This window comes from Myodes glareolus, chromosome 4 (genome assembly GCF_982192425.1).
Source record: "Myodes glareolus chromosome 4, mMyoGla1.1, whole genome shotgun sequence".
Taxonomy (NCBI): Eukaryota; Metazoa; Chordata; class Mammalia; order Rodentia; family Cricetidae; genus Myodes; species Myodes glareolus.
In genome coordinates this window covers 30,897,399-30,910,447 of record NC_142029.1, presented here as the reverse complement: position 1 = coordinate 30,910,447, position 13,049 = coordinate 30,897,399, and the positions used below count along the sequence as shown (strand labels likewise).

Sequence of the window (13,049 nt, the reverse complement as noted above, 5' to 3'; positions counted from 1 at the left end):
AATTAACTGACTGATACGTTAAAACCTATTTATTGTTTGCCTTGAGTTCTCATCCTTTCAGAGTTTGCATTGAGTGCAACTTGAAGTGAAGGACTTCTTGGTCACCCTGCTGTTGCCTGTCATAATCTCTGAAACTTCAAGTTGGGCTACAGTAAAACTGCTGTGATTTTTGTTCTGAAAATGAAAGAAGTGCACATAAAAGAAAAATTGCTGTAACATTTTCCTAATTTTGCTCTGAGAATAGTTTTATGTCTTGATCATTAGCAGGAGAGCTTGAGAGTCGAGAATGGAGCTGTGGCCATGATAGTGCTTTGTTCTCTGTTTAGTTTAAGCATGTTCCTCTTGAATAGACAAACCTTTTAACAGCTGTCTGCCTTTATGTTGTAAGGCTGTGAACTGTTTCATAAATGTAAAGGAGGCCTGAAATTAGCCACTGCATAGGCAATATGGAACAGGTATACTTTGAGATACATAACTCTAGTATCCCCAATCTTAATTTCCTCGAAATCAAATTAATGATAAGGACTCAGTACATCAAGTTTTTAGTCATAAAATAATGCTTACTTTAAAAAAAAGATAAAAGGAAAAAGATGGACTCTTATTCCACAGACCAGACTGACCTCAGTCTTTTAGCCCTTCCATCTTCTGCTTTCCAAGTGCCAGGATTAGAAGCGTGAGTCACCACTTCCAGCCTGGTGCATATAGTTTTTGACATAGGGTTAATTAGGCCCTTATTTAACCTGAAGCTAGAAATAGTATATTTATTTAGCATTCACACCAATCCATTTTATGGTAAAAATAAGTAATCTGAAAAAGCAAGAATACATTTGCCATGTGCTTATATTTTCCCTTGTAAAGATAACAAGTACCCATATTATTGTTGTCTGACTCTGAATCCTTTTAGCTGTTTTGCATAAATGTTCTTCTTTCTTCCTATAAAATTACATTTATAATCTTTTCAAGTCTAACAGTTCACTTTAATAAATGATGTTGACCAAGCTCATCACTTTATTCCTTTACTTCACTTTCAGGGCATACGTAAACTAAGGAGCTTTCTTGAGCTCACATTTAAGAGCCTAGGTAACTCTTGCCCATAAAGAGGGAGATAGATCTTAAAGATGAATCTCACACAAATTTCTAAAGTTTTTTATAGATAAGTTAGTCTTTTTGGTTACTGGTGTGTCATATATAATTCAAAATGTTATATCCTAGAGGCTTTTTATATGACTTAGATACTAATTCATTGAGTATTACTCATTGTTCAATATGTTTTTTACAGATGAAGTTCTAAAAGACTATGAGAAAGATTTTTTTCTAGCGGTGTACTAAGAAATGAGTGCTATCTTGTTTCAGAGTATTAGTTTTGTCCTGAATAAGACAGCTTGTATGAACAAAACTGGTTTGCCTGGTTTTCTGTCCTCTGGGACATTAGTATTCTTTCTGCTTAAGATACCTCTAGGCCAAGATCAGTGATAATCAATATTGTTTCTCTTTTATATTAAAGCAGGCAGAAAAGTCAATAATATGAGCTGGTATCTAATTTTATTTTAGGAGAATAAAAGTAAAATAAAATAGCTCATTATGTATGCTTTGGTGTTAGGCATTTGTTTATGGGAACAAATAAGAGAAATTTTATCATTTTGTTATTGGTATATTAAAATGTAACGCTTTTATAATTTTGCTCTATTTTTTTGGTACATTTTCCATTGATTTGTTGGGCATGGTTTTATTTATTTTCAGGTCCTTTCAGATGAAATTGTGTCCTAAATTTGGTCCTTATTTCTTTCAGTGCTGAATTGGGTCTGTTTAGTTAACAGGATAAATTAGCGCTCTGAAGTGTTAAGAAAATAACCTCCACTGTGTTTACTTTGGCTTACTCATTTGAGCCATAAGATTTTAAAAACGGGGAAATAATTATTCCTCTGATTCAGACAGTGAAATGAAGTAACAGCCTCTGCATGTTTTTGTCATCAATAATAATAGTGAAACAAGAAGATTGGGCATTTCCTTTCCAGGTTTGTCTATAGTGGAAGAAAAGGCTTATCAACACTAGTTAGTAACAAGCATTCATTTTTCCCATTAAGTTTACTTTGTCTTTTTCATCCTGTAGTCAATACACATTTCCGACTCTCCCAGTTTGTCCTCTGTAGATACCTCAGCTTTAGGATTTAGACTACAGAGTCATTTATAAATTACTCCTTGTTTTTTCAAGTTAACATCTTTGTGTATGCTAGTGAGATTCCTGGACTTGTGTGAAGAGTCTTGTGTGGAGGAGGAGGCTCTTTTAACTGGCCTAGATAAGCTGCTGTGAATGGTAACTGAGATGATACATTTGGAAATGCCACTGGCGAGTCTTTGGTGGTGTTTATTATTATTTCCTCCAGGCTTTTATTTTAAAAAATTAAGATCCAAAGAAAAGGTAGATAAGAAGACACTTCTTGTTATATATCCTTCATCAAGATTTATCAGTTAACATTTCACTTTTCAGTGTGTGCAGACTCTGTACACACAGAATCATGGGAGAACATTGATGTTTTTGATTGTTTGTGATTGGGCTAATACAGCTTGAGTATATTCTTTGGCTTTGAACTCTTAATTGTTACCTTCTCCCTCCAATGGTTTGCTACTTCTGTCTCTTCTCTCTTCATCTTACATTATCTATTGGGAGTTAAACCTATGAGCTTAGAGAAAACCAGGTCTTTTGAAACCTCACACTATTACATAGGATAAAAAGTATTATGCCTAAGAAATAGAAAATTAAGTACTGTTTATCTTATTTCTTCATACACAAAGATAAACACATATACACAGTGATTTACCAAGGAAAGAGAAAATTGAAAGGAATGTTCTATGATAGCCAAATCGTCATCCATACTTACACTGTTAAACCTTGCCCTTCCAGGGCAAAATGGAGAGAAGAGAAGAGGGAAGATTTGTTCATGTAAACCATTTGCCCAGTGTCATAATTATGTTTTGAACATAGGTGGCTAGTTTGCCTTTACTTTTTCTAGGTCATTACTATGTTTATTTGGTCTCCTTATACAGACATGAAAATGCACTTTTCTCTTCCTCATTTAGGTCATTTTGTGCTTCTTTACTGTAATCATCTTGACATTGGAAGAAGATGGTCAAATTTTACTCATATGCAAGTTTGTCCTTTGTGTGTGTGTGCATGTGTATTCTTACCTAAGCAAACGGATCTTTCTGAACTGAGCCCTTTAACCACCATTGAGGTCTCGGATTAGGGGTCAAAAAGCATATTCTGTAAAGGGCTAGAGAACTGGATTCTAGGCTTGCCAGCCTGATTATCTGTTATGATGCTCAACTCTTCCACTGTAACCTGAAAGGTTATAGCTGTTACAGAAATCAGTAGCAGCACTGTGTTTCATTGAAAGTTATTTCAGAAAGAAGTCCAGTTTGACTGACAGAATGTCACTTGTTAGATTAAAAAGTTTGTATACCAGGAGGACAGTGAGATGGCTCAGTAAGTATAAAGTACAGGCTAAGCAAGCCTGGTAACCCTACTCAAGTTCATTTCCATGGAACCCACATAAAGGTGGAAGGAGAAAACCAACTCCACAGAGTTGTCTTCTGACATCTAGACATGCACCATGGCATTTGCAGGCTCACACACAATTATATATAGATGTCATTAGTTTTTTTTTAAATTTAAGGCTCTGTAGATATTCAACAGTTAAGAGCACTTGTTGCTCTTATAGAGGACCTGAAATTCATTTGCCAAGCACCCACGTGATGGCTCACAACACCTTTAACTCCAATTCCCGGGGATATGACACTCGCTTCTGAACTTCTAAGCACTAGGCATACTTGTGGTGCACATACGTACATGCAGGCAAAGCACTCAACACACATGAATTTTTTAATTAATAAAAGATTGTTTCAATAAGAATTTGTATAGCAAGAACAGTATAAGAGGTCTGATAAGAGAAATATTCATGTCTGTCTCTTATGTATTATTTTTACATGTTCAGTGAACTGCTTCCTCTGTCTTCCATGTGAGAAAATACGGATAAGATTATCAATGGTAGTCAGTCTGACATTGAGCAAAGAGCAATCCTATTAAAAGAAATTCTCAAGGTACATAACCTGTACTTTCAAGCATGTGGAGATTGTATGTTCCCTGTATTTTGATATCACTGTTTGCCATTTAGAGAATGCTGCATCTGCTTGTCAAAGGGAAAATAAACAAAACAGATGTAGTGACTAAAATTTATGTATAATGTCTGTGGGAGACAATGACTTCTAGGTCCCTGCTCTCAAACAGAGTATCATTGGAAGATCCATAGCTAAAGGTTTGTTGTGTGAAGAGGAGATAAATACATGTGTGATGTTTACGTTTAAATGGCTCATTTTCTCTCTTTTCATCGTTACTCTTGGAACTTTTTAATTTTGTTTTGTTTTGTTTAAGACAGAGTTTCTCTGTGTAACAGCCCTAGCTGTCCTGGTACTAGCTCTTGTAGATCAGCCTGGCCTCGAACTCACAGAGATCCACCTGGCCTCTGCCTCCTAAGTGTTGGGATTGGAAGGATGCACCAACACCACTTTTGTGTCTAGTCACCACTTTCTCTGCTAGTTTGTTAAATGTTGTATCTGTTGGAATTTATATAATTGATGCTAAATAGTTGCATTGATACTGTATAGTCTTTTTATTCACATGCCATGTTTAGTAATTAAAATTACTTTTCACTTGCCTACTACATAAATATATATATTTATATTTATATATATATATGTTCTTTCTGAAATAGAATTTGCTTTTTGAGGAATCTGAAGAGTACTATATTGTTTTGATTTAATTTGGTTTTGATTTTGGGTTTTTGTTTTTGAAACAGGGTTTTTCTATGTAATAGCTCTGACTGTCCTGGAACTTGCTCTGTAGACCAGGCTGGCTTTGAACTCACAGAGACCCACCTGCCTTTGCCTCCCAAGTGTTGGGATTAAAGACATGCACTGCTGCCACCACCTGGAGACACTGGGTTTTTAAAACTATTTCTGAAAGTTGTACAGACAGCTTTTGGATGATACAGTACTTTGTTTCATGTGTGCTTGTAGCATCGTCACATGAGCTATAAAGAAGTTAACATACATGAAGACAGCTTTACAAAGGTGATAAGAGAGGGACATTCACAGAAGAAGCAATTGCACAGAAAGGAAGTAGACTACCCTTGCATAGCTGCATGCATAGCTGTGCATTCCTCCTAGGGTCTGAGGCAGAACAGTGACAAGCTCAAGGCTACCTTTGTCACATAGCAATAGCAAATGTCGAAAACTACAGAAGCAAACTCTGAAATAAGAACCCTCAGAGTTGCAATTTTATAAACTAGAAAAGAGAAAGGAGCCTGGAATATAGTTCAGTGGTTCACTGTACCGGTTGGTCTTGCAGAAGAACCCTAGTTTGAGTCCCAGCACTCAGTGTCTCACAACAACTGTAACTTTAGTCCCAGGGCATCTGATGTCCTCTGCTGGCCTCCCTAGGTACAAGGCACATATGTGGTACACAAACATACATTCAGGCCAAACACCCATACACATAATATAACTTTATTAAAAAGAAACTAGACAGAAAAACAGACTAAACTGAAAGGCAGGAATGAGGGTGAGATATAAAGATAAGAGCAGCTATAAACACAACAGACTAAGACAACAAAGTCAAAAAATTGATTCTTTGTAAGATATGGTGATCAGCATTTGGGAGGCTGAGCAGAATTGCAGGTTTGAGTCCTGCCTAGTCTATATAGTAAGTTCTAGACCAGATGAGTTATATAGCAATACCATATTTTTAAAAATATTAAAAGTTGGCTCCTTGAAAAGATCAACAAAATTGGAAAACATATCTGAATTGCTAAATAGTAACTTAAGTCAAAAGCAAAAGGGTCACATTGCTACTGACTTCATAAAAATAAAAAGAGGTAAATACCACAAGCAGTTACATACTACATATTTTAGAAGAAATGAACAAATTCCTAGAAACATACTGTCAAGCCTGACTTAGACTTAAGTAATGAGAAACAAGAGAATCAGTAATAGAAGTCTTTGCAGTTTAGGAAGGCCCAGAGCCAAGTGGCTTTTCCAGTAAAGTATAGAATCCTTCAAAGAAGAAACAAGGCTACTGCATTTGAAACACTCCCTCCCTTCTTTAGGGGCAGCATTGTACTGATACCAAAGCCACAGATACCACAAGGAAAATGAACTTGAAGACCATTATCCATTTCAAATAGCAATACAAAAATCATCCATAGAATGCTAACAGACTGAAGGCAGCAGTATAAAGATTAGACACTATGACCAAGTAAGTATGTCCAAAAAATGCAAAATGGCTTAACATAGGAAAGTTGATCAATGTAGCTTATCATAGTAATAAATAACATGAAGTGGAAAAAAGCAAAAAGTCAAAAATCAAGCAACTGATGGAGTGGGAGTGTGCATCTCAAAAAAAAATAACAACAACAAAAAAACTAGTGCCTCTGCCATGTAGAGTACAGGCCTTTAATCCCAGCACTTGGAAAGCTGAGGTAGGCATCTTGACCTTGTATAGCAAGTGTCCGACCAGCTGGGACTGCATTGTGAGGCTGTCCACACCCACTCAAAAACAAACAAAAAACTAGTACTCTTTCATGATATGACCATTTAGTAAGGTAAGAATAGGTAGCTAGAGAGAAGGCTCAGTAGTTAAAAACATTTGCTGTTCTTCCTCAGGACCTGAGTCTAGTTCCTAGAACTCATACCTCATGGCTCACAACTGCTTATAACTCTGTCTTCAGGGGATCTGGTGCACTTATGTGCATGTATGAGCTCACACATATATAAACACATGAATCTTAAGAAAAAAGCAAGCACTTGGGAGGCAGGGACAGGAGGCTCTCTGTGAGTTCGAGACTATCCTGGTCTACAAAGCTAGTTCCATGACAGACTCTAAAGCTACAGAGAAACCCTGTGTCAAAAAACCAAAAAAGAAAACAAGAAATAAAGAAGAAAAAAAAAGCTAACAATAGGAAGGAACTTCCTCAATTTGGGAAAGGTATTTTTTTTTTATGAAAAACAACCAATCACATATTCAAGATTAATATTGAAAGCATTTCCCTAAAACAAGGCTATTTTCACGAACTCTTATATTCAACAATGTATTGGAAATTCCAGGAGAGTTTAAAGAAGTAAAACTACCCTCATTTGCAGATAATTTGGCCTTTTCTCTGTAAATGCTTACGGGATTAACCATAAAACTATTAGAGCTAAGAGCTCTAAACTTTTAGAGATGGCTCAGTGGTTAAGTGCACATTCTGCTCTTTCAGAAGACCCAGGTTTGGTTCCTGGGACTACCTTTAACTCCAGCTACAGGGGATTCAGTACCCTCTTCTGGACTCCACTAGCACCAACAATTACCCCTCTCCCTGCAACGTACACAAGATAAATGAACTTCAAAACTACTATACTAAGTAAAATAAGTCATGTGTAGAAGGTTTACATGGAATAGCCAGAATAGGGAAATCCACAGAGGCAGAAGGCAGAGGAGTGGTTGCCATAGGCTGAGGAAAGTGAAATGAGTTTTACTGCTTAGTATGTGTGGGCAGTCGAGGAGAGGAATGACTGCTGTAGGGCTGTGGAACTTCCTTCAGGCAAGTCATGGAACTTAGTTTTTCTTGACTATTAAAATGGGAGCAGTGGCTAGAATACAATGGCTGTTCTTCCCAGGTTCTGCTCACTCTGAGTGGAGTTTGTTCTTTTAGTATGTCATGATGCTCAGTACTAAGAACATGAAGATGGCAGTAAGGGTATTAAGTATATAGCGGGAGAGTAGCAATAACCTGGAGGAATCATGTTTTCATGCCTGAAAGCATCCTCTGAGGTCCTTTTTCACCCCTTTCCCCAGTAAAGTCATTTTCCCTTTCTTGTCTCACATTGGTATGATACTTTTTCATTTCATCTGCCAGAAATCTCAGACCCAAATTCTGCCAACTATAACCTCATTTTGTTTGTGATGAGATCACTAAATCAGTGACTTAGGTTAGGACTGTTGAATCTCTAAATTTTTAGTGTTGGACCCATGTTGTATCCCTAACTTTTGTCCTCTTGATGGGTTTTTCACTCACATTTTGGATGCCTAGACATTAGGAAACCTAGCATATGTTAACAGACTCCAAATCTAAAGAGAGCAGGAGGGGATGGATAGTTATTCGGGGTCAAATAGAACAAAATACAGTTTTATCAAGGAATCTGATACATGTGACAGATCTTAGGTTTTGTACTTGAGTCCAAGAAGCATAAACTGAACAAGTCTGATGTAAGGGGAAAACCAGCACATGGAGCAGAGTGAAGAGCCATGAAACTGGACTACTTTCAACCTGCGGTTCACATGGTGGATGGTATATCATCTAAAGCATCTGAGGCATTGTGCTCTCTGCCACTTATAAGACACTAAAGAGAGTCTAGAGGACCATGTCAGGGATAAGGGGGAAGGACACCTCTCCCCCTCAAAGCAAATGAAGAAAGCCAGAGGGATTAGTCTTATAAATATGGGCACTCTTCAAATGGTAAGAATATCCAAAAAGAAAAGGGAAGAAAAACAGAGTCAGAAGTCCTGTGATCATGAAAGCAAAGTCCAGGTGACTGCTTTCAAAAGTATTCCTATAATTAAAGGATCCAATCACAAAGTCACCAAAATGTATTTCAACCCTGAGATTAATGAGTCTACGTAGACAATTACTAAAAAGTAGACCAGGGATTTGGGTATAGTGGCACATGCCCTTAACCCCAGCACTTGGGAGATGGGCAAGTGGATCTCTGAGTTTCAGGACAGCCAAGGCTACACAGAGAAACTGCTGCAAAACGAAACAAAAAACAACAAAAGGCAGGCAAGAGAAGGGTAAAGAAAAAGGATGGAGTTTAAAACTAGTGACCTAATTGAATTTAAAAAGTACTTATTACTTCTAAATTTTAAGGCATTGATAAAGGTACTGTCAGTAATTCAAAAGTGATGTGCTTGGTCTATAGTAGCAAGATGACTTGTTTCCTTGGCTTTGTTTTATAGTCTAGTCTCCTGAGACAAGATCTAGGACTTGGTAGCCCAGCACAGCTGTCTTCTTCAGGAAAACCTGGAACACCGTACTACCCATTCTCTGCCACAAGTTCTAGGAGAAGACCGCTCCATGACTCTGTAACTCTAGGTGAGTGTTTGACTTGTCTTTCATATTTTCCACTTCCTTAGTCTGTACTTGTGTCTGTGCTTTTAATGAGAAGAAATTTACTTCCTTGGCCCTCATTTGTATGTCAAGGTATATGTACATATAAATAATATACAGACTGAGTATTCCTAATCTAAAATCCAAAGTGCTCTAAAGTGTGAAACCTATTAAATACTGACATTAGAAATGTCAGAATACTACTGGCCATAGAAAATTTTATACCTGACTTCTTGAGATGGGTCACAGCCATATAATACACACTAAAGTATATGAAATCACCCTTGAACTACATATATATGGAACATAAATGAAACTAATCTTTATGTGTGGATTCTGTCTCCAGGATACTGCATTATGTTTATGCAGATAGTTCAGATCTGAAGACTAAAACACATCTGGCCATGGCATTTCCGATAAGGGATACTCATCATTTATGCATTAGATACACAATAAATGGAGTTGTCAAGACTTCTCACTGTTGTAAAGAACTCTTCCACTTTGTATTCAAGGTTTAACTAACTATAGGTAGTCTTTGTTGATAATTTTCATCAATATGAGCACAGTGAGGTATAGATATATACACTGTACTTTTAGAGCCCCCTTGAAGCCATGGTTTTTTTATTTATAATAAATTCTTTATTTTTGAAATTGCAATAACATTCTCCTTCCCTTTTCTCCCTCCACCCCATTCCTTGCAACTCAAACTTGCTGTCAAGTTCATGGCCTTGATTAATTGTTATTTTATATGATTATTCCTAAATATATGAATATAATATTTTCAATCTTTATAATATTACCTTTATGTGTATAATCTCATAGCTGAACCTTTAGTATTTCATTAACTGACTGAGGAGTTCTTCCTTGGGGAAGAGACCATTTCTCTGGCTGTCAGCCTTACCCAGTTCTTTGTAGACACCCTCAAGTTTTCCCCTTCTTTGTTAGCATGTCTATTGATGTTGTCATGTTTTTCAGGTCTTGTTTAGGCAGTCATATGAAATCATAATTTTAACAGATTTTAAGCAGACAATTTAATATTTTGCTTTATGAGAGGATTTAGCCATTTTTTTCTTTTTCTAATTAGCAAGTGTTTTCATCATAAAAGGAAATTTTATATTCTATTATTAATACCTAGTTTTTAACTAAAATGAAAATAGTACTGAAAGGTTTATAAAATTGTTTTATAAATTCCTGTCTCAATAGTAAAATAATCTTGTTAGTCCATGATTTTAATCCTGAATATAGCATAAAAGCTAAAGTTCAAAATATGTCACATATGTAATAGTAGGTTGCTCAAATGAGATAAATTTTAAGGTTTTTGTGAGTCTGAGTTCAATGAGTTCGTTGTTATTGTTTGTTTGTTTGCATACTAGTTCCTCCTATTCTCTACTTTTCCTTTAAAATTGAGATAAAATTAACAAGCACTTAACTTACTTACATGAAAGTATACAATGGAATCATATATAGTACATTCACAGTGTTGTTTAGTTCAGAGAAGCATGCAGAAAGAATCCCTGTATGTAGTAAACATTGTACTTCTTCTTTACAGCTTTGGATTTTTATATCAATTATGTGTATGTGAATGTATTTCTTCATTCTTCCATTTATCCTGACAAAGCTTTTTTCTGCTACTGGATATTCTTTCTATCTAATCAGTATTTAAAGTGAAAATTTTGTGTGTTTATTTAATATAAGAAACTTAGAGTTGTAAAACATGTTTATAATAAAATAGGCCAGCTGCTAAAGAAATATAAATAAAAGTAAAATGTGTTATAGTTCCTGATTACACAAATATTTGTTGACTGCCTCCAGCTAATATATCAACCTCCTATCTAATCTCTATGTCTAAAGTATGAATGAAATACATGATACAGTGATAGATTGCTACTTTCAGAAGAGAATTTTGATGTCTTTATTTCATAGGAGCATGGTCATGTAATATGCATGGGTGCTATTAGAGTCAGCCCTGATGGTTTAGACCAGTATTCTTTTTGTTATCAAAGAAATGACATCTTACAAAATGTTGTCCCTACATGCTCTGCTTGTCTGCCTGATGAGTTAACCCAGTAGAGGCCTCAATTGAGTCTGTATTGGGTTAGTCTATATGAGTGTCTTCTTCAAAGACTCCATGCACATAATGTCGTAATCAGTAATCCCTGCCAGTGTGCTGCTACGAAAAGAAAACCATTGAGTAACTAGAAAAGAATAGGGATATGTTCCATTAAAATCCAGGCTTAATATTCAGGTTTTCCATGGATTCAAATTTTGTTTCTTTTTGATTATACTATCATTGCTGTTGCTTATCTAGTGCATCTTTTCAAAACTCTGTGAGGTTGTAATGTTAACAACAAATGAGGAGCCCAAATGAAATGCAGCATACAGTGTTTCTTTTAAAGCTTGGAGAAATCCTATCCATTTCCTGTTTGGATACCAGCTAGTAGATTATTATTATGCTGCCCATTGCTGTTACCAATCTTAGCCTCTCCTTGGCATTGCAGTGTCTGGTAAAGATGTGATCACTTAGAAGAACTGTAGAGAGCTACAATATTAGGTTTTCTGAACGATTTAGGTACTTTAAGAAACTATCCTGGAGAGCAGTAATTATCTAATTTATAATTGTTTTAATCTACATTAATAAGGGCTGAAAGTTATTAAGTGTAGTACAGGAGAAATGACTCAGCATTTAGAGCTCTAGTGGTTCTTCCAGATGACCTAGGTTCATTTCCAGCACCTGTAAAATGGCTCACAACTGTCTAGCTCCAGTCCCAGGGGATCTAACATTCTCTTCTGGCCTCCACGGGCACAGTATACATGTGGTCCACAGACATAGAGGTAAAACATTGAAGTGTCACAAATGTTAGGCAATGGAATGAGCATATTTCACATATTATCACAGAACATGAAACTCACGGGAGAGGTGAGGTCCACCACTTTATGCATCTAAAGGAGATGAAGCACAAAGAGGTTAAAGTAACCTTCCTGGGTTCATATGGCTGTTTTACTGAATATAGCCAGCTTACTGTCCATCACAGTTTACAACTTCCCCAAACTAGACTGTGAATCCCAAACTGGTGATAGTATAGTATCTTGCTAATAATGAGATACAAAAGAAATATCTTTATTTTGATAACTACAAGCCCTAGAAGCCATTTTCTTAAATGATTTGTATAAAGTGTAGCTTTTGCTAAAGGAATAAGTTGTAAGGAAGTAGACTGCTGAAACATTTCACCAAGAACAAAGGTTTTGCTGTAAGTCTTACAGAATATGCCAGATGTTGTTTATCTTTGGCATTTCTGTTTTGAGGAAATGTCGGCTACCTCTTGGGGAAGGGATATACATGCTGATGAGTGCTTTTTGACCCTTTTATTGTGTGATATTTTCCACATGATGCTTATAAAGCTGCTTTCTTAGCTTTACAGCCTTCTGTGATATTACCTGTAGAGAATCCACAGACCAAATTTAAATAAGTTTCAGTCTTTATAAAATCACATATTTATTGTGTAGTATCATTTAAAGCCCAGGAAAATGCTTTTCTTATTTAATTCTCATTTTTACAGTTTTGAAAAATATAGTTTTTCACATCAGCCTTCCTTGTAACAAATCCCTCTGTAAATACTGAATTTGACCGTTATTTGCATGTGATTTGAAAGCTATGCATATCACTTTTCAAAAAATATGAAGGAAAAATTATAAATTTTGTATATGAGGGAAATTAGAATACTAAGTTAAGTATATGAAAATAGTCATATTTTCATTTATATTAATTTATCATAGACATAGATTTTTGGATCTGGAGCAATTAGAGTATGTACTGCTCTCGAAAAGGACCAAGTTTAGTTCCACACCCATATG

General features: G+C 36.0%; 1 protein-coding gene across 16 annotated transcripts in view; it reads left to right on the top strand.

The window, feature by feature from the left end:
- Positions 1-13,049, top strand: part of Tcf12 (transcription factor 12) — a 249,401-nt gene that overhangs the window by 168,556 nt on the left and 67,796 nt on the right. For 14 of the 16 annotated variants that reach the window (XM_087905364.1, XM_085689332.2, XM_087905363.1 and 11 more), the window contains one exon: positions 9,047-9,182. The exons of the other annotated variants lie outside the window; for them this stretch is intronic. In XM_087905364.1, coding sequence (XP_087761490.1) covers positions 9,047-9,182 — 136 coding nt within the window. The remainder of the gene's footprint in view (positions 1-9,046; positions 9,183-13,049) is intronic. 16 annotated transcript variants of the gene reach the window in all.